The following is a 22,107-nucleotide window of genomic DNA, read 5'->3' as shown; positions in this document are numbered from 1 at the left end:
TGTTTTTCTCTCTTATTTAGTTGTTGTTTAAACACTGGTGCGTCTGGAAATTACAGTACATCTCTTTCTAAATCTAAATCTATTTGATCTTTTTCTATACCGCCTATCCTGTTTAGGATCACGGCAGGGGCTGGAGCCTATTCCAGCTGACACTATAGACTGGTCACTAATAATCACACAGCAAAATGTGGCATAGAGTGGGAATCAAACCCATGCCAGCTGCCAAAAGTGAATCCAATAGCATCAAGGAAGGAATTGACTTTGTTGACAGAGCAGTCTCAACAAACAACAAGTTTGACCACCTGTTAAGTTTTCTAATCCCATTTCAATTTAAAAAATCCCTGCCGTCTCAAAGAGAGAAATAAAGTCCCCTTCATTCATACACCCCTACCTGTCTTGCGGAGCGGAAAGTCATCTTTGCCTTCATAGTTTCCCAGTAATGTGGGAAGTCTATACGAGGGAGGCGTTCCTGGAGTATTACTCTGGGGCGGGGAATTTTGCTCCAGGGAAGCGTTCTGGCCTCCCCTGCAGACAGACAAATGAAAAACGTTAGGAAAGGTTAGGAAAAAGGAGTAGCGGCACTCAATTTACTGTCCAAGAAAGCACAACAATGATCTACTTTGATACAGTAAGCGGTAATAATTACTCCACAGGTCTTAAAGGGAAACACATATATTGTACATACTATAATAGATGTTTACTGATTCATTGCAGTGACATTCTATACGTGATTTTATGATCGCTCACTGAGCCTTACCAGCACTTTGGGGAGAAGGAATGGTTCAGTCCACCAATACCAGGTTCTTTCTTGCTGAGAAGGAATTCCTGCAGTTTCAGCTTCACCTCTGTACTGGCAATGGCACCTTCCATAACATGCATACAAGGCAGTTAGTACAAGAAGAAGAAGAAAGATGCTTCATTGTCTTGTACAGAGCAGGAGCCATGCAATAACCTACTCTCTTTGCCTTTCTCTTTATTCCGCAGTAGAAGCAACTGTTGCTCCAGTCGTTGTTTCTCTTGCTCTTCATGCCTTTGTTGTTCCAGTTTCCGCTTCTGTTCCAGCTCTTGCTGTCGCTTGGCTGCCAACAGCTCCTGTTGTTGCTTACAAAGCCATACATTCTCTGAATGACACAACAACTGGCAAGATGAATTATTTGACATCATGTTTATGACGTGTGACCGATATACACGGACAGGGAAAGTTGTGTCTCATCCATGTGTTCAATGTGCAAACTAAATAAATACCTTCAGGTGTTCCTGGAGCTGGACTTCATGTTGTCTGGTTAGCACTTCATGTTTTTTCTGGAATTCGGCAAATAGTAGTTGTTTCTGGAGTTCTTGCTGCTGTTTAAGGAGCACAAGTTCATGCTGGAGCTGCTGCTCCCTTAAGGATGTGTCCACTCCAGCAGCCCCCGCAGACAAAGATCCCACCCTGAGTTCGGTACGCAAGTCAACAGGGCCTCCTCCTCCTCCACCTGAGCTTTCTTCAGAACCTGGAAAGACATAATTACCTTGATTCATCAAGATTCATCAATCATAAATGTCAAAGGAACCCTAGAAAGCAGTGGCCGGCAACCCGAATGCTTGCTCATCAGCTCCGGCGCGGAGCTCTGTGTTTTCAAAAAGACTATGAAATATCTGACTCACTGCAAATCCTTGAATGCATCAACACTGCGTTCTGACTGTTGATTGGATGATCAAGGGAATTTTGTGTGACAATGACATATGTGATATTGAAAGACATTTTCAAAATAACCACTCAGCTTTTTCGGAAAAGTAACCAACTGCAAACAGGTGTAAGGGAGCAATTTCGGAACTACTACGGAGGGTTGAGCAGAGCAAACATACTTTCAAGAAGTGGATGAAGGCTCCAAACACAACTACAGCTGCTAGTGTTGTTGCTATTCACAAAATGAAAGAAAGACAGTCAAGGACAGGACCAATAGAATGGCAACAAACACCAGTTGGCAAATTGATGGCATTAATTCAGTGTCAAATAATGCAAATGATATGATAGCAGCACTGACACTGTATGTAGATACTGTATGTCAACTCTTATGGGCGATTTCATGTTAAAGCTGGCTATTTTTCTTTTAATTTTACACAAATATGGGAAAAAGTAAAAAAAGTCAGTGTTTGATTTATTTCAAGCCTACTTCACACCTATTTTGGTTGAATTCTGTTGTTGTAACAATTGTTGTTTAAAAGGTTAAAACTGTTAAAAATGTATAAGCCTTATCATGTTTTGCGGCTTCAGACCATTTTTCTTTATTGGAAGATGAGGCAAAATGGCTCTTTTGAGGTCAAAGGTCAACGACTCCTGCTCAAAAGTATTGTTTAACAAGCCAGAGGTGCACTAACTTGGGTCAGAGTAGTTTGGTTTTGGTGCGTCAGACCTTGGCGTTCCCATCACAAGACTGGATGCTTGAGGGTGTTTGTAAGGAATGACGCATTCCAAAAACTTTGGATCTACTGATAATTTTATTTGAGCAATTAACTGAAATGTGAAAGAACAGAAAGTCGCTTGTAGGCAAGTTGATTCATTTGCACAGTCCATCTTGGTTGGGAACAGTGAAGGGACCTTCTCAACCCACACAACACACAGCCGGTGTTCCTGTTGTTGATGCCGAATTTCCACATCCTTGGTTACATTGGCATGAGGCAGATGCCATTTGTTGTTTGATTGTCAGATTCTGATGACTTAGAGGAAGCCTGACGTAGTACATCCAAGATAAGGACTGTTATTTCGACACCATGACTGTGTGAACCCTTTTTTGCATTATATCATTGTGTTGCAAATGTTGCACTGAACCACCGGCTTCTTCTTCGTTGGTATCGTTTCCGGTCGGGGAAGTGGGGATCGAAACTAGGAAACATTTGAATGATACCAAGGGAATCTAAATGTTAGTCCTGGTTCTCATTGATGCTCGAGACTTGATGCCTCACAGTACTATGTGGCCATATATTCTGCAGAAAATGTGAATCACAATTTTCATTTCTATTTTCCATACACATGTTTAAGGCCGGGCTGCACGGCATACGAGTGGTTAGCGCGCAGGCCTCACAGCTAGGAGAACTGAGTTCAATTACACCCTCGGTCATTTCTGTGTGGAGTTTGCATGTTCTCCCCGTGCATGCGTGGGTTTTCTCCGGGTACTCCGGTTTCCTCCCACATTCCAAAAACATGCTAGGTTAATTGGCGACTCCAAATTGTCCATAGGTATGAATGTGAGTGTGAATGGTTGTTTGTCTATATGTGTCCTGTGATTGGCTGGCTACCAGACCACGGGGTACCCTGCCTCCTGCCCGAAAACAGGTGGCTCCAGCACGCCCGCGACCCTTGTGTGGATAAGTGGTAGAAAATGAATGAATGAATGTTTATGGTCATGTCATTACAATACTATGTGCTCATTCTTATTGGACTCATCACTGTCATGTGTCTTGTCTTTTATTGTCATTTCCACCGCTCTTCACAGGAGGCCCCGGGAGGAGCTTTTGGATGTTAAGTTGCAGTGTGATGATTTTAGTGTTCTTTGTAATGAAATGAATAGAAAGACTGAAAATAATCATCACGTCAAAAACATGGCACGCTCACACGACAGCACATTCATGCATATCAAGTTGAAAGTCAATTAAATAATGTGAATGCTCTTTCTGTGGTAGACCATAAGCAGGGAGAAGCAGGGCAATGGGGGTACGGCCGTGCAGTGTTTTAGTACAAAGGCAAAGTTTAGCTGTGATGCAGCTTTGTGTCATTTAAGATTGCAAATGTGACACCCAAAAAGTACAAAAAAAAACTTGATATTAGAATATTTATGGATTAGTTACGTCAAATACTTCCATTCCATTGTCCACTATGGAATACCACTCAAGGACTAATAAGGACTCCCTACCCACCTTCTCCACTTCCTCCCCGCTGTTCATTTGCTGTTCCTACTGGGCTCTGCATGCCAGATGGGAGGCTGCTCTTCACCTCCAGTACTACAGGGGGGAGAGAGAGAGAATGATTGATCAGTGTGGACATGTTGTCAGGGGCATCGCAGACTCTTGCATCATTGTCGACACACACACACACACACACACACACGCACAGTTCATCGGTTCATTCAGATGAGCAATGATAATGTAACAGAAGAGGAATGCAACATCCTGCTGCCTATAAATAGCCACAAGCTTTGCATTAGTCTAGCAGTGACTGGGAGCAGACTTCATTTCACCCCAATTTTAGCACAAGTTTAACCTATATTATATCGAGGGAAGTTAGCATGTTCAACTACACTGATTGGTCAAACAAGGTCAGATGATGCCTGCTGGGTTACATTTGCTTATGCCAAAAGAGCTCCAAGAATGTATTTTAGAAGGAACCAGGACTTCCTCATTCCTCATCCTTGTGCGCAGAGACACTGACGGAGAAGGAAGTGTCAGGAAAGATTGCAGACATCAAAGTAGTTGGCATTTTAAAAGAATGTTGACAAAAATTAATTACAAACTAATCCAAATGACTCCGGCTATCACAGATTTCAGAGGCATCGTTTAATCAGATGATTAAAAAAAAGATAATTCAGAAGGAGGGTTTAATTGCTTGAAAATTAAAAGACTGCTTTTTTTGTTCAGCCTAACTGTTTGTACATTGAAGTGAAGTCAAGCACTGTATTTTCCACAACTTAAGTCACTCCGGTGAATAAGTTGCACCAGCCAAAACATTTATTTTATAAAGTCGGAGACTGACTTTTAATCTTGAAGTTATAGCAATAATAACAAAATGGGGAAAGTGAATAGGTGGTATGTTAACATATATTAACTTAATTATTCAGATAATTATAGCCTAAACAAAACAACATAACTAGTCTGTAGAATGTGATTTTCTTTTTCTGTTCAGCCTTTCTCAGTTGTCCTTTTAAGATGATGTTTACTTTGTAAATTGTCAATGTAGTGGGAGTGATAGAGGTAGCAGATACTGGCACTCAAGCCTAGTAGCTATCAGTGTCAAGCACTGTATTTTCCACACCTTAAGTCGCTCCGGTGAATAAGTTGCGCCAGCCAAAACATTTATTTTATAAAGTCGGAGACTGACTTTTAATCTTGAAAGGTCAGTTATAGCAATAATAACAAAATGAGGAAAGTGAATAGGTGGTATGTTAACATATATTAACAGTTATTCAGATTATTATAGCCTAAACAAAACAACATAACTAGTCTGTAGAATGTGATTTTCTTTTTCTGTTCCGCCTTTCTCAGTTGTCCTTTTAAAATGATGTTTACGTTGTAAATTGTCAATGTAGTGGGAGTGATAGAGGTAGCAGATACTGGCACACAAGCCTAGTAGCTATCAGTGTGAAAAAAACAAACAAACATACTCTATATAAGTCGCTCCGGAGTATAAGTGCAGGACCAGCCAAACCAAGAAAAGTGTGATTCATTGTCCAGAAAATACAGTACTTGGCTGATAAAAGTACACGCGATGGCAAAAGTTTACAACTCACATACATTTAGAGACAGAATTAATTAACATTATTGTGTAATATATGATAACTGTAAAAGCAAGCCCATTTGCTATGCAGACAAATTTCCCAGCTTGTTAAAAGCAGCTGTAACCATGAGTGGAAATGCTATAAATCTCATTCTTCCAGAACTGGACTATACCAGACGTTTGTGACAACTTTGTCTTTTTCCGATACCACACACGCTTAAAGCGAAGATTTGAGAAGAAAAGTTCCTAATTAGCTTATCTGCTTCAGTCAGCCCGACTGGTCAGTGAATGTGTGTGCAAGTGTGTGTGATAGGGCTTTTAAGAGATGAACCAACACTGACCCTGATCTGCCACATGCTATGTTGGCTACTCTGTCTTGAGCTCAGCTGATCCCTGCTATTGGATTAGGCTACTTCCTGGAGAATGCTAAAAGGCATGTTAGAGCATCAGGATATTTCCTGTCTGCTGGCCAGACAGGAAATTAAATTAGGCCTTACTCGCTGACATCGATGACTTTAGACCTGGGCTTCACTTTGCATACCATGTTTTTCCCAATTTATTGTGATTTCTTCTGCCTCACTTTAACCTCAAATTAGTCTGCTTTTATGCTCCATAAAGAGTATGACTTAAGCTCATCAAACACTTACCTCCACAATGGGAGTAAGCTTGTTAGCTCTGTCCTGATGGACTACAACGAGGACCAATGATATTGTTCAGATCCCAATCAGACTTTTTAACTTGTCCTTGTTTTGGATTTTGTAAATAAAAAACAAAATATATATACAGGGTCAGGCAAAATGATGTGACACATGTGTCGGTTAAATAAAAGGCAAATAAAGTAAGAAACAAAAAAGTGTTTTTATTTGGCCGGTTGATTTTGGTTTCAATGCAGATCCATAGCTCTGAAGTTGGTAACCCATAACAAGATTGTGTTTCGAGCTGTCTACCAAGATAGAAGTGCAAACCGAATGCTGTTTGTGTTGCAGTTTGTTTCGCACAATGAAAGCACAATGCTCACCAGTCCAATTAATGGCAGCAACTGGAAAAAAAAAACAAAAAACAATGAAGAAACAAAACAAAATGGCATTATATTTACTGTTTGAAAATAAAAACACTTTTTTGTTTCTTTACTTTATTTGCCTTTTATTTAACCTACAAATGTGCCAGATCATTTTGCCTGACCATGCGTTATGTAAACTATAGATACTCACGACAGCGTATTTCTGAGAACTGTGAAATGACTTTAAAAATACGCCTCAACATATGCAGGGACACAACCAGTTTTAGATTTGCTGGTACGTGACCGTTGAGTTGGCTCAGTCGCTGCGGCTACGGCAAGAAAAAGTTGCTAAGAGCCTAAAAGTCTAAACACGGCCGTGTGCCTGTGAATATGTGTGCAGCCACTCACTTCTCAATTACCTAAACAAATATTCTGGTGTTTCACGGTGACGCACGTGTCTCCCTTTCCACTACAACACACGCACTGTCCCAGTATGTGTGTGTATATGTGAGACTGGCTTGTGAGTGTGTGTACAACAGTCCTCTTGGCAAGAGAGACACATTCCACAGCAGCCAGCCTCTGACGTCAAACTAAAGACATTTATAGTCTTGTAAACACACACAAACTCACACTAACATACAGTCTGGCAAAGAGGCGGGTCAGAGGCAACATTGCAGTTGATCATATTAGTCTAACAGTTCTACTCTGTAAGTCGTGTATCAGAGAAATGGAAGGAGGCAGACATTGCATACACATTAAATCTCGATAAGACTGTAAACATTGGCGATAACATCATCACTTCCCATTATTTTGACATTGTATTCACTTTTTAAAATCATAAAAAAATCTCTAATACTGAATACAATTTCATAGATTTTTTAATCAATATCATTGTAATCTTCATAATTAGAAGAGTTATTGGTAGCAAACCCGTCCCATTTGCCCTACAATGGTAAAGCTTGACTTTGACAGAAAGTAGTCAGAGGCAAACTTCAACTTGCTTGAGGAGGTGTCCGTTAAATGCAGTGAATCAGCCTGATATTTACACCCTTACTCACACATCACAAACCAACAGGAGATCATCATCCTAAAGGATGACTCACTCACAGTGCAACCAAAATGAAAGGAAGCCCACACACACACTTGTCCAGCATGCCTTGCGGGTTAAAGATTTGTATAAAGTTACAATGTGTGTTTTTGTAGCACCGTGAGTGAGGGAGGTGTTTTGAACGAGCCAAGCCTTTATTCTTGTCACTTATACAGAAGTACAAGCAAAATTGTGCAATCACAACACTAGGAGAGGAGGGGGAAAATAAAAAAAAATCCGAACTAACATCCTAAAATGAAGGAGGACAGTGTGGGACTGTTAAAAAAAACCTCGGCATACAAGTAAAACACATTGTTTACACACATAGACACAAGACCAGCGCCACAAAGTGGAAAGGGTTCCCAATGCGGCCAGCATCCAGCCACAGCTACCTGCAGCCAATTACGGCACAAGTCGTGGTCCCAGTCATGTTTGTTGGGCTCCTGTTGGTTTGTGGCAACGTGTAAAAATATCGTATGGGTGTCTCAATTATATGCGTGCATCAACGGCGTTCAATGGAACCGTGGAGTATATGGGCCACACGATAGCATTAAATTAGGTGTGAGATCATGTCGCAGACCGCATTTGGTGCAGGACGGAACTACAACTACAATTTCGTGTCAGCGTGTGTACTTTGATGTGGGTCACAATGTATGACTGCCAACGGACATCCTCTGCTTACACAGGAAGTATTCTATTTTGTGCATCATATTAGAAACAGAACAGAAAAGGACATAAATGAATAACATGTGAACGTGATGCACTCTGGCTCTATTTTTAATCAAAATACTTTAGAAAGACAAAAGTGGTCTCGGTCTTCCGGTTTCTCGTTTCCGTGATTATTCCGTGACTATTTCATCATGTTGTTGCTGCATAGATGTATTTTGGGAAGTCAATATTCATCTTTTCTTCTTCCTCTTCCTGCTTTGTTCAATCTCTACTGCTTAAGGTAAATAGGTATTATGATGTCAGCCCTGCAAAACAGCAGAGGGAGGCACACAGTGAGAGGAAAAAAAAGAAAAGACAGAGCTAGGTAAAAATAGTATAATGGCTGTGTGTGCTTTGGACAAATTAGAAGCCTAGAGCCAGAGAGAGTAGTCACATGTGTCCTGTTGCCATAGAGACAGAAGGGTGGGCCAGATGTATTATGAGATGGCTGTAGGTCATCCAGAGAGATGCTGTCTGATGTGTTGCATAAAGCTTCATGTCTTTGGCAATGACCGCTTGATGCAGATCATCTCTAGTCGCTCAGTACTCACAATGATATCACCAAGCATGGTGTGGAATGGTTTGGTCAATAAAACAACGGCATACTAAATACTCCTTCAAAGAGTATTAGACTATTTCCAGCAGGCACATCCAGATGTTTGAGGTCACATGGATTCATAGCGTCAATTTTCAGCACAGAGTTGGTCACTTAGTCGCTTGGTGAGTGGTGTAACGGTAGGCCGCTTCGATACATACCACGGTTAAGGTCACGGTTCGGTATATTGTGGATTCAATTCAAAACCTAAAACTGCTATGAATGATTTGAACTGCTGGCAGGGGAATTTTCCAATAAATACAATTCTAAAGATATAGATGCTGCATACAGAAGAATTGAGCCATATTTGTTGCATTAAATATGCTAAAACATATTTAATCGACATATTTAATCGACAAAGGTCGATTTGTGTTATAGGTGACAAAGCAAAGTAGTGTAAGAGCTAATAGTACAGCACATCTCATTATTAATGAATTGATTTTATTTTTAGAGTATCCCGAGGGCCAATAGAAATGCATTGGTAATAGTTTGAAAAGATAAAATGAGCATTTCATTTTTAGGAAATGGAAGTTCCTTATCAACAGAAGTACAGCATTAATAGCAATAACTTGTAGCACTGTTCCCCATCACTACCCATCTTATCCACTTGTCTTTGTCCATTTACGTATTTCATTGGGAAGGTCAAGTGTTCCCAAATAGGATACTTTAACGACGGAGCAGGGTTTTCAAGGTCTGGTCACTTTCAATGTGTACCATGTCGGACATTGGTATGTTTCTGGTCTGAACCGACTGTACTGAACTGAAAATTCCAGGTTTACAGCAACACACAGGACCATAAAGTGCAAATAATAATACAAATAATGAAGTTAGAATCACCATTTCCAGCTGTGTACATGTAGGCACAAGTTTATTGCACGCTTATTGTACAGAATCATTTTTTGGAGCTGTCGATACTGTATATAGTAAACAATAACTGAAATAGATTTACTGCACAGTCTCAGATTTTGAAGAGGCAGCTGTTGGCCCACATGTTTACTTTATAAGGGAATGATATGCTGTTTTCCTTCAAAGCTTATTCATTATACAGATATTTGTTGTTTATCGTGGTTATTTGGTTTCCTGTGAATTAGGATCCACCGAGTATGATTCCTTATTTGTAAATGGAATATTTTCGTACTTAGAGCATATAAAACCCATTTATGACCTTCTAAATACGGCTTTTAACACTATTAGAGTCCTCCAGACATGAAATAACAGCCCTATAGTCACCATTATTAGCCAATACACAGGGGTGGATACTATAGAAAATCAGAGTTGTTTGTTTTTGTTTACTACCGGTACTTCCTGCAGTGGCTTTTGTCACATTGATGTAAAAGTGCTTACTCCTAGTGACCAGTGTAAAATACTACACACCAAAATGTGTCTTTCACTGTTCATTTAGTCATTTGTATGCTTAATTTAGGCAATTTTGCATAAAAATGCACATTTTCTGGCAACGATTTATTAATTAATATAATAACTTTGTGATGAAGTGAAGCCACAAAATTTGAACCGTGATGTTGCAAGGGATGACTCTACCCACAAAATCCGAGATTGCTTTAAAGATTAGACAAATTGTCCCATCCCCTTTTCAAATTGCACACACAAGTCAATCAGCTATTCCATGTAGAGAGTACAATCTTGATTAGCCCGTGTACATGCAAAGGAGTGGTGACATCAAATTCAAAGAATTGCAACACCCACAGGAAACACAATCAAGTACAATCATACTGTCAATACTACAATGAAACCTCCAAAGTTGAATGCCTTTAAAGACAAAAACTAGAGTTCCAGCTAAATCTTGTGGTAAAATCATGTATGATGATCAAAATGTTCAGCAATGCTTGTTAGCATCAGAATGATTAACACCACAAGTGTGTTTTCCTTTTTTTTGGCTTAGTGTTGGCCTGAGTCAAGCGATGAAGGTTTCGTATCGCCATTGGATCATCTCTCTGTGTAGAGTTTGGATGTTCTCTTCGTGTGTGGGATTTTCTCAGTAGTCCAGCTTCCTTACATATCCCCAAAACATGCATTTTTGGCTAATTAGAGACACTAAATTGTAAGTGTGAATGTGAAAGAACGTGAATAGGACAATGAACCAGGACCAAACCGGAAATTATACTTTACATGTCTCCATCGTAGCTCCTCAGTACAGTACGGCTAAGGCAACAATAAGTCTCCTCGCATAAGTGTTACACATACTTACTGGTTACTGCACGCTCACCACCGTACACTCTTCCGGCAGTCACAGTAAAAGTGTGCATTTCATCATGTCTGACTGCACTGAACAAAATCAAAGCAGCTTGCAACAACATTGAATTAAAAGCATAAAAGACTGACCATTGGTATGAGCCTAGACTTGGCATGCCAGAGAACTTTCACTTAGAAAACACAACAAAGTGGGAAAAACAATGAAACAAAGCAAGATAAATGGTTTCCAACAGTGCATTATTTTTCCTGATAAAGTAATAGTCCTTGTTGGAATTTAGATACATTTTGGTGTAGTTAATGAAGTTAGCTTCTTACAATTTCTATGGGACGGTGGTTGTGGACCCGGACTATATACATATGATTCCAAAACTCACTGTCCTCAAGGACTACGTGTCAGAAGTCTAATCAATGAGTCAACGGAGCAGGGGATTAAAGGGAATGTACGTCTGTCTTGTTCCAAATATACTTAGCTGCTGGCATCAAGCCCCAACCCCTAACACTGCTACCGCACTGCACCTTCAATGAATGTCACTGGCACAACCTCCTACCCCAATTCATCTACAAGGACACATGAATGATCAGTTGTGAACCAGTACTTGGACTTGCTTGGCAATCTCGACTACATTTGTGGCCTCCTTATCTTGAAATACAGTGGAACCGTGGTTAGGTGTCATTCATTCGTTCCAGAACCAAAACTGAAACTAACTAAATACATTTTTCCCATAGAAAATGCCAAAAATGTAACACAAAACATTTTACATGCAGTAAACAATCTCAAATGCATATAAATGATGAATGAAATGGACAAATGTGTGTGTCCAAAGACACAACGTGACAACGGCACACCACACGGACACCACGGGAAAGCTATTAACTTTTTCAAGTGTCCCTAAACAACTTTACTATCTTGTTGTCATTAGACTAATTATGTCTTGTCCTCCAAACACTATCTCTGTGTGGTTGTTTAATCAACATAAACACATAGTGTGTGCAGCCTTATGATGTTGCAGTCCACTATCTCACCAGCTGATTTCTTACTCTTAGTAGTATTTTATTAGAACTGTTAAATTCATCAGACTTTTATACCTTTCTATAGTGACAAATCCGCACAAAGATTCTATAAAGATGATGGCCACAATTACATTTTTTTTTTTTAAATAATTACCTATTTGCCCTTGGAATAGTCTAGCTGCGGCCCTGGCCAAGCCAATACCACTCATAGTAAAATTGAAACATGTACAATTCGTCCATGTAATCAGCTACCCCCCACCTCGTTCATGGATGATAGGTATCGGCAGCTAAAACCCTAATTAGAGCATCCCTACACAATACCCATAACATTCACAAATAAAGACAATCTGTGGACAAGCAAATGATCATTCTACAAAGTGAAAATAAAAAGTAGCACACATTCAGTGGCACACATGGCTACGACTGCATATCCACGGTTACCTTCTCTCATTCACCACAAAAACATGTGCAAGGCCTCCTCACAGCTTTTCCTCACAGACCCTAAAAGCAGTTCATGTTGCGATACATAAAATATGTGACGCCTCCATGTTCTACATATAATTATAAACCTTTAGTTGGACGCCCCATCAGACCTCCAGCATACCCTCTGCCCGCCCCGTCTCCTTTCCCAAAGATGACTCACCGGCTGTGGGCATGGCAGTGGTAGAGCCCCTGCTGCTACTCAGGAGCTCCAGAGGCTGTTGGCTGTCTGTGCTGGCAGAGGAAAAACAGGACTCAGTCTCGTAAATGGTCTGCAACATGGTGCACAATCCTGACACCGTGGGATGCAACAGCATGCCAAGACGAGAGAAGTGGTCTATTCTGTCACAAAACAGTTCCTTTTCAAGAATACTGCCATGTATTCAAGAACCGTGGGTTACTCATCTTGTGAGGTTATTAGTAATCACTTAGAACCATTTAAAGTTGTTGAAAGCTGCTTTTCTTCACAAAAAAAAGAATGGGAAGAATCCGTATCCGTCAAGAAATCAATGTTTTATTCCGGGATTATGGAGGGGAAATTCTTGACAGATTTTATCGTGCTACTGACAGTGGCTCACAAGATCCTCTTCTCTGATGCAGTCTCCAGAAAGTCTTCCCTCCGCTTGGCTGGACCAATCAATCACAATAAAAAAGGATGTACTGGAAGATGTACAGCGACGAGAGACCGATGTTAACAGACTCATTAGAATGGATCAAGGTTGGCTGGTCTCATCTATGTCATCTGGAGTCCAGATCCATGCAAAGCACTTTGCTGAGCGTGTGATAATGGCTGCAATGTTGTAGGATGTGGCGGCCACTCTTGCGGATCACAAAGTTTGCCTCTTATGGAACATCCACTCCAAGTTGAGCAAAGCGACCAAGATTAACCGTGAAGAAACCGATTCACTTTGTAAAACCTTTGTAAAACTTCCCAAAAATTCCACGGGCTGAGAAGTGATGGAGGCGATGGGTTCCATGTGTGCAGTCGGCTTGCATCAGGACGGACGAGCCGAGAGCTGCAGCTGCCTCTTTGCCACTTCCCACAGCTAATAACACCACATGAAAACAGATACAAGGAGAAGCTGAATTCCCCTGCATCAAAGGATCCTCATGCTGTTCTCCTCCTGGCTGATGAGAGGGAGAGGAGGAGAGGAGGAAGATAAGGAGAAGCGAGGACATAAATAGCTTTGGGAGAGCACTCCCCGAGGTTCCATGCTTCCAAAATTAGAATCAAGCGCTGCAAGAACGATAGAGAGAGGGAAATGGAAGCAAGGAGGGTGGGTGAGGAAGCGAGTGACATGAAAAGATAAAAAAAAAAAAACAAGGAAATGTGAGGCTGAAAAAAGACAGTGAGTTAGAATCCTCCCCAGAAAAATGAACAGCCACTGATCACACGTTATCCTCTTATCCCTGGTTAGAAACTCAGTAAAAGGGCAGGCTACTGCGTCGTTCACCTTCATACACCCACTAGAAATAACTGCCGGTCAGACGGCTAATATTCACTGTCTGACAGTCATTGGCGTGCGTGTTTGTGCATACGTAAGTCATTCTGTGACGCTGCTGAATGAAGGGGAGGGGAGCGAGAGAGCGAGGGAAGCTGAAAGTAGTGGAGCGGACGTTAAGAAGGATAAACAAACAGCTTTTTCTCATTTGATGAAGAAAAAAGGGAAACACCTTCTTTCATTTCAGTCTTCCCTGCAGCTTTCACCTGATGAAGAGTCGAGAAAAGAAAAGACACTAACATGGTGGTGGTGGTGGGGGGATCTATAGATGAAAATAGCTTGCTTGAGAGAGGGAGGAGTTAGAGATATAAATAGACAGACAGCGAGAGAGAGAGCGAGAGAGAAAGAGAGAGAGAGAGAGAGAGAGAGATAAGCCTCTAGAGCTGGGTAGCTGGGGGGGGTGTATATACACACACACACCACTTCCCAGAATTCCCCTGTCTAAATTTTTCATTTCTGTTAGAGGCTGTGACAGTTTACATTTCACCTGCAATAACAAGGAGGTGGCATGCAGTGTTTCCCAAACATTAGTAGTCCATACAGTAGATGGCATCCTAAGTCTGCTTCTTAACACACCTCATACGCACCTGGTCTGCCAGAGAATAAGAACACATAGCAGGAGGGAAGTGAGTGTTACCATTTTAACAAATTAGAAACTCCAAAATACGAATAATGGCAAATTCAGTGACCTTTTCTTTGTCTTTTTGGACTTTTTGTGGACTCTCTAATGCTAGGAGTCCACTGGGCCGGCGCCAGTTCGCACCAATGCAATTTGCTGTGGCGCCTAGTGTCGCCAATAAGGTGCCTAGTGGCGTGCAGTGGCTCAAACTGCCTCCCAACTGGCTCGTGGTGGCCTGTAACAGCGGCAAAGATTGAGTTTAGAGGCAAGAAAATGTCAAAAATGTTTAAAATTTTCGGCACGCCACTTGCATCAAGCAATCAGAAGCCATGTGTCCACCAAGTAGAACCAAATGTCGCAAACAAGCCGCCTATTGGAATACACTGGAATGTAATGGCATGAGCCAAGTTGCGCCAATGATGCTAGGAGATGCTAGGAGTCCATGGGGCCGGCACCAGTTGGTGCCAGTTCGCGCCAAAGATCAATGGCAACATGCCGAGCGAACATTAATTTGGCACCATAGCGAGCCGCTACGTGCCAATCACATAATATTTGGCGCAAACTGGCACCAACTGGCGCCGGCCCAGTGGATTCCTAGCATAACGTGAAGGAATGCATCGCTCTTCTGATTCGCCAGCTGTCATGTTGGCACATGTTGGCCAATCAGAGACCTGAAAAAGCTACCACAACTAACTTGGTTATGCATAACGCATCCGTTCATCGATATAGTGAGATATTAGATGTGAATATTATCTTTCAAATCATTACACAACAAGAATGTTCTTTTGAAGTCCCTGTCCATGCTATAGGCACATGCATGTGCATCAAAATTAGGTTGTTGCCTTAAACACAGTAGACTTAGACGCTTTCCACTGTACCTGCAAAATGTTCAAAGAAGCTGATCAGACTTATATTGGTATACTAGTTATACATAAAGACATGTTTGGTGTCTATATGTGCCCTGTGATTGGCTGGCGACCAGTCCAGGGTGTACCCCGCCTTTCCCCCGAAGACAGCTGGGATAGGCTCCAGCATGCCCGCGACCCTAGTGAGGATAAGTGGTATAGAAAATGGATGGATGGACACGTTTGGTTGGAAACCTCATCCCCTCAGAGGAAGGCAGGAAGCTGACAGATTTCCACTGCTGATAAATGTTCTTTTTTTCGAAATCTGATGACGCCATACATGGATGTAGATTATTATATATCCAAGAAAAGTATTTTAGTCTGGTGCACCTGGGAAATGCCACCAAGCATCATCATGTACGCATTATTTTCAAGTAAAAGCTGCACTGCGCACTGCTGTCAGTGTGGATATTATTAATTGAAACTACTGGCTGCTATTTATAGTATTTGTTTGTTCCATTCAGCACTTCATTCCAAAGTGAAACTCTGCTTCATGGATTTACGTGGAACGGGACAGAATGAAGACAATCAGAAGATAAACGACTATGACTCCTCTGGTTTTAGTGTAGGCTGCCTTAAGGTCGGTTCCCTTTCCAGGAACAAAAATCTCATTAAATAATTTTCATTAAATCATCACCTTCATTCCACCGCCTCCGCAGCCTCATCATCCTCACCTCCTGTGTAAACAGCTCTGTGTGTCCATGGGCAGACTTAGGTACAGTATACCTCAGTATGACTCACAGGCAGAGAGACTCAATTCAAAAAAACAAGAGCAAAAAAAGCCACTAAAAACATAACCATGCATTGATCTAAAATTATGTTAAATTATTGCTCCGTTCAAGCATCCTTGCAATTGACCTAGAAATAAAAAGTGGTAGAAACACCAGGGACAAAGCAACATATCTGACATCTCAGTGGTCTCACATACTAAACACATCTGCTGAAGGTGTGTATACTGCAGTAGCTCAGAGGATGACTCATCTCTGCGTTTCTATTTGAGGCGCATCAACCACTGGAGTCACACTGTGTGTATGTGTGTGTCTATGTATGCTTTTGTGTGTGCTATATCTGTACCCATGACAACCAAATTACAGACTGACAACTGACATCTCTCAGTCTAAGAGCGTCTGAAGAGGCCTTGGAGGCATCCTGGTGACTTCATTATTCAGTTGGTTTTATACTGCATGATGTGGACTTTTGGGGTTGATACTGATATTGGGGGCCGAAAAAATGATATCGGACATATTGTTGATCGGTAATGCTAAGAGTTCACTTGACCGGCGCTAGTTGGTGCCGGTTCGAGCCAATGCAATTTGCTGTGGCGCCTAGTGTCGCCAATAAGGTGCCTAGTGGCGTGCAGTGGCTCAAACTGCCTCCCAACTGGCTCGTGGTGGCCCGTAATGGCGGCAAAAATTTTGTTTGGCGGCAAGAAAATGTAAAAAATGTAAAAATGTAAAATTTTCGTGTCCACCAAGTGGAACCAAACAATCCGCATATTGGAATCCACTGGAATGTAATGGGGTGAGCCAAGTTGCACCAATGATGCTAGGAGTCCATTGGGGCGGCACCAGTTGGTGCCAAAGATTATGTGATTGGGGTGTAGTGGCTCGCTATATATACTGTACATCAACATAAATTCTTATAATACCCAAAACACGATTCAACACAAAGAAACAGAAGACTACTGAATAAAACTAAGGAACTTTAATTTGTAACACTGTCAACTTAAGGACTTTTAGGTGAGGAGAGCGGTCGCCTTGCGTCAGGACGGACCATCCCAGAGCTGCAGCTGCCTCTTTGCCCCTTCCCACAGCTAATAACACCACATGAAAACAGATACAAGGAAAAAGTTGAATTGTAGTGTTCTTTGCTTTGCTGGAGCTGAAGCCCTGGCTGACGTGCCTGTTGAGTTTTGAGTCAAGTGGCTCCATACCTTCCTCTTGCCCTCTGCCTGTCAAATAAAAATATAACTATTTAATGCATGTTGGTAATTAGTCTAGAACGTGATACTTACAAATGAGCATTTTAAATAAAAAACCTGCTGCTGTATTCCGCTGAAAGTGATACCACAGACTAATTTGAGGTGTTATTCATCTGACACATTATGTGTTTATAAAAGGCTTATTCACAAAAATATTTAATAGCTATTGAAAGGTTCTTATCTGTAGCTACTGGGTATTTGAAAACAGCTCAAAAACAAATGCTGAAGCAAACATTAAAAAGAGGGGGGAAAAAGTTGACTACAAATTGAATAAGAAATGAAAACATGCATCACTTTGCTACACTTAATACAAGGGACTAAACTACATTTTATATAACTGCTTTCAAAACACTTTAGAACGCTGTATATAAAGTGTAGTGTTATATTGTTTTTCAAAGGCATGGCTTACCGTAGTGTAAAAAAATGCAGTTTCTTTCGCCGTTTGGCCAGTCTTCTCCTCCAGCAGCTGCTCGCTACTCTGTCTGTGTGTGAGTACTCGGGCACACAGGAAGGGAGCGACACAATCTCCGCGTGGCAAAAAAAATTCATATGTCGGTTACATATGAACCGATATTGATTAATCTGTGATACGTCATAATCGGCCCGCTGATAAATCGGTCGGGCTCTAGTTGTTCCAATGATGCTTAGAATGCAGCTTCAGGAAGTAGTGAATTGGACGAGTGAAGTTGATGCTAATATTAAATTTTATAGTCTTCTGCAGCGATTGTTTTGATCTGACAAAGCTTAAGCAAGTTTGATCAAGTGTAGAATTCCTACAGATTCTGTTTGAACTGCGGCAGACGCAGATGGAAAAAAAAGCAAGTCATCAGAGTTAATGAGTGACACTGGGAACATTGAGTGGAGGTTTATTTATAGTGTTTTAAAAAAATCCACTATTACCAACGTCTTCAGCTCCACCTAAAGCTAACTCGCGTAGACACATGTGACACCGAAAAAAAAACAACAAAAGAGAGACAGAGACTGATAAACTGTGTGACAAAAGAATTATGAGGCTGAAGAAGATGACTTTAGTGGTCTTAGTTCCCAGGAGGAGGATGAACACTTCGATGAATGACTTTTTTTTTTGGTTGGCTACATATTTAAATGCTGTGAAATTAGACCAGGGGTGCTCATTAAGTCGATCGCGATCTACCGGTCGATCGCGGAGGTGGTACTGGTCGATCGCGGTGTGACATTAAAAAAATATCATCCCAGCATCAATGTCGTCACTTGATTGATATACAGGGCAGCCATTCAGATGACAACTGAATGTTGCCCTTCGGGCGACCAATCAAATCAAACAACGTCTCTAAGTGCAGCAGAACTTACGATGTCAGCCTATCATCCATCCCCGTTACTTGATTGACATACAGGACAACCAGTCAGATGACAACTGAATTTTGATCTTTAGGTCACCGCTCATGCATAAACAACGATGCAAAGTGCTAAGCTAGTCGGCGAATTGCGAGATTTTAAGCCCTCGCTAAAGTTTATGGTAACTAAAATGAGTCAAGGAGCTGGACCAAGTAAAAAGGCAAAAACTGGACCAAGTAAAAAGGCAAAAAACATATCACTTCCATACGGATATGGAATATTATACGGATATTATGATACGGATATTATCCATGACTGATAAACATTTGGAAGTGTGCTTGAGGCTGGCTATCAGCAGCTACTGTCCGGACTATGCATCCCTGGCTGGTTCAATTCAGTGCAAGTCATCAAAGTAAACTCAGGTAATTACAAAAAATGTTAATAGTTAATTATGTGTGTTTTGCAATATTGGCTCATTTGGTTATGTAAGGTACATCAACATACATTGTACGTACAAATAATCATCAATACATTTGAAAATAAATAGATGTTTTGCATTTTTGTAGTGGGTAGATCATTTTGACTCGGTCATTTTAAAAGTAGCTCGCATGCTGAAAAAGTGTGAGCACCCCTGAATTAGACAGTTATGCTGCTGTTGTCCTTTCATGCTGCTTAGCGATAATGATGAAGTTAACAATGTGACACATGCTGACATAAACAAACCTGTTTTCATATAAATACCCCTTTTGGTTCTCAAATTGTGTACTTCGACATTGGTTTAAGCAAACACTTTCTAGTAGACCTGGGCGATTAACCCCAGTCGGTATATCAAAAGTATTTTTTGTCCGTTTTGACTGTGTGCGGGTATACTATGTTCATTTTCTTTTAAGATGAGGTACAGTGTGTGTGTAGTCAGTATAAAAACTAAAAAGGGAGCACACGTACGACTATGTTCTTCAACCCTTTCATTTGCATTTTGCTCTTGATATAAGTCCATACAAAGTGAATCAAAGTAGAGTGAAATTTTGGCCCATTTGTATATAAATCTACAAGTCTACAACAAGCGTTCTTCTTGTGCAGTGTGATAAGTGGCTATTAATAATTGCATGTGACGTGATGCATGTACAGGATGTAGTATGCCACGGTTTGTTCACAGTCCCAGGGAGATTTATTTGGGGTTCCACAAAGGTGATGTTGAGCAAAGAATACCAATTGCAGAGTGAGTATGAAAACTGTCGTAACCACCTTATGCACATTATGTAAATGGCGCGTTGTTGGCGTTTGCGTCCCATTATGTGCATTATATTTCATTAAAAGTCACATGTGCCAGTTGGTCAATAAATCAAGGAAAAGCAGTTAACTTGCATTTACTGCAATTATTTGTTGTGCAATGTAAAACTGCCCAATTTAATGTGATATTGATTTAAGGTCATGTCGCCCAGCCCTACTTTCTAATAATAACAACGAAAGATGACTTGCAAATGCAAAATAATCTGCTAATGGAACAAGAAAATGTTACTTATTAATTTGTGTATTTTGGCTGCACGGTGCAGGTGTGGTTGGCGCACAGGCCACATAACTAGGAAACCCGGGTTCAATTCCCTGCTCGGGCATCTGTGTGTGGAGTTTGCATGTTCTTCCCGTGCATGCGTGGGTTTTTTTCCGGGTACTCCGGTTTCCTCCCACATTCCAAGAACATGCTAGGTTAATTGTGTGAATGTGAGTGTGGTTGTTTGTCTATGAGCAAATGTGATTGGCTGGCGACCAGTCCACGGTGTACGCCACCTCTCGCCCAAAGACGGCCGGGATAGGTTCCAGCATGCCCGCAACCCTCGTGAGGATAAGCAGTACAGAAAATGGATGGATGGAATTTGTGTAGTTTTTAACATTATTAGGGTCCTCTAAATATGAAATACCACCCCAGAGTCACCTTTAATAAATAAAAAGTAAGTAAGCCATTTAAGACATTGAGTAAATTAGACTTATGCTTGTGTGTGAGATATATAAATGTGTTCCCTAGGGGAGCTGAGTGGTGGGTAAACAGGAAGTGACGTCGGTGGGCCAGATTTGAGTTTTAGCTTGGTGTTTGTTACTGCAGGAACAGTAGCCCATGTTTTATTAAGGGATTCTTATGTTGCAACAGGTTACCACTGTGACAAACATAGGCACCAACCAGGTAGACACACACTCACTCAGTGATTATTCATGTACTGTATATGCAGCAGTTTATATGTTATTGTACATAACAAAGTTCCAGCTCCATTTCCACATGAATTAAAAACATCAGTAAATACATAGAAATTACATTTCAGTGGAAGACTATGTTTAAAATAAACATGGATCAATGGAATCTTACCTGCGGTGTGTGATGAATTCATGGAGGCTGAATCAGGCCTTGGCGCTTCGGCTTTAAGCGTGTGTGTGTGTGTTAAAGTGGGTCCTCTGAGTCAGCCATGTGTTGGAGGACAGATGATAGACAGGCAACGATTGAATTAAACCTTCTTCAGCCTCAGATTTTCTGAAAAAGAGAACATTAAAATGTCACTTACATCCAGTAGTGGTATCATTTGTATTAGAATGTTAGATATTATTTAAAATATTGTATACCTGCATTGAATGAAATCACTTTGTTTCATTATTACATCTACACACATACAGTATGAAGCTCATGAAGTCACTTTTGGAACTAAGCAACCATTGGTTTACCTGAATACCCAGTACTCTGGTGCCACCTACTGGCTCAGCGATAGTCAGCAAAAGACTCAAGTCCAAAACAGAGCAATAGACAAGCCCTCAGAGAACTTAGCATCCTGGGGATTTTCCCACTTTTTTAAATTATAAATATTTTATTGCATCTACCTAAGATGTGCCTGATATGCAGCGTGATGCTCAATAAAACAAATGAGAGAGAATGTTTATGGGTACTAAACATATTAGTGTAGTGAAACCAACCTAAGTCAACACTTTTTTCACATTGTTTGTTTCCATCTGTGGAAAGGGGGATTAAAGGAAGTATAAAGGATCTCCGAGCTTATGCTGAAGCTTTGATGCTAAGGGGAAGTTCCTTTCCTGTTCACCCTCCCACACTTCCTGGTTAATGTTAACAATGCTACAAGATGTAGACATAAACCAACTGATTTTTCATTGAAAAATGACCTATTAGTGTCATGTATCTCAACATCGACCTAAGTGAACACGGTGGACCAGGAATTGATGAGCTGGTC

The 22,107-nt window shown here is 41.0% G+C and overlaps 1 protein-coding gene across 4 annotated transcripts in view; it reads right to left on the bottom strand.

Moving 5' to 3' along the window:
- The window catches only part of hdac5 (histone deacetylase 5), a 52,353-nt gene that overhangs the window by 19,285 nt on the left and 10,961 nt on the right, over positions 1 to 22,107 (bottom strand). For 2 of the 4 annotated variants that reach the window (XM_058048274.1, XM_058048275.1), the window contains exons 1-6: positions 12,726 to 14,918; positions 3,898 to 3,981; positions 1,246 to 1,493; positions 957 to 1,101; positions 758 to 863; positions 392 to 525 (exon numbers count right to left, since the gene is read on the bottom strand). In XM_058048274.1, the coding sequence (XP_057904257.1) occupies positions 392 to 525; positions 758 to 863; positions 957 to 1,101; positions 1,246 to 1,493; positions 3,898 to 3,981; positions 12,726 to 12,879 (871 nt within the window). In that variant the 5' untranslated portion in view covers positions 12,880 to 14,918. Of the gene's footprint in view, positions 1 to 391; positions 526 to 757; positions 864 to 956; positions 1,102 to 1,245; positions 1,494 to 3,897; positions 3,982 to 12,725; positions 14,919 to 21,239; positions 21,402 to 22,107 lie in introns of those variants that run through there. The other 2 variants (XM_058048277.1, XM_058048276.1) reach the window with 2 other exon arrangements.

Source organism: Doryrhamphus excisus, chromosome 15, assembly GCF_030265055.1.
Source record: "Doryrhamphus excisus isolate RoL2022-K1 chromosome 15, RoL_Dexc_1.0, whole genome shotgun sequence".
Classification (NCBI taxonomy): domain Eukaryota; kingdom Metazoa; phylum Chordata; class Actinopteri; order Syngnathiformes; family Syngnathidae; genus Doryrhamphus; species Doryrhamphus excisus.
This window is presented reverse-complemented; position numbering and strand designations above follow the sequence as displayed.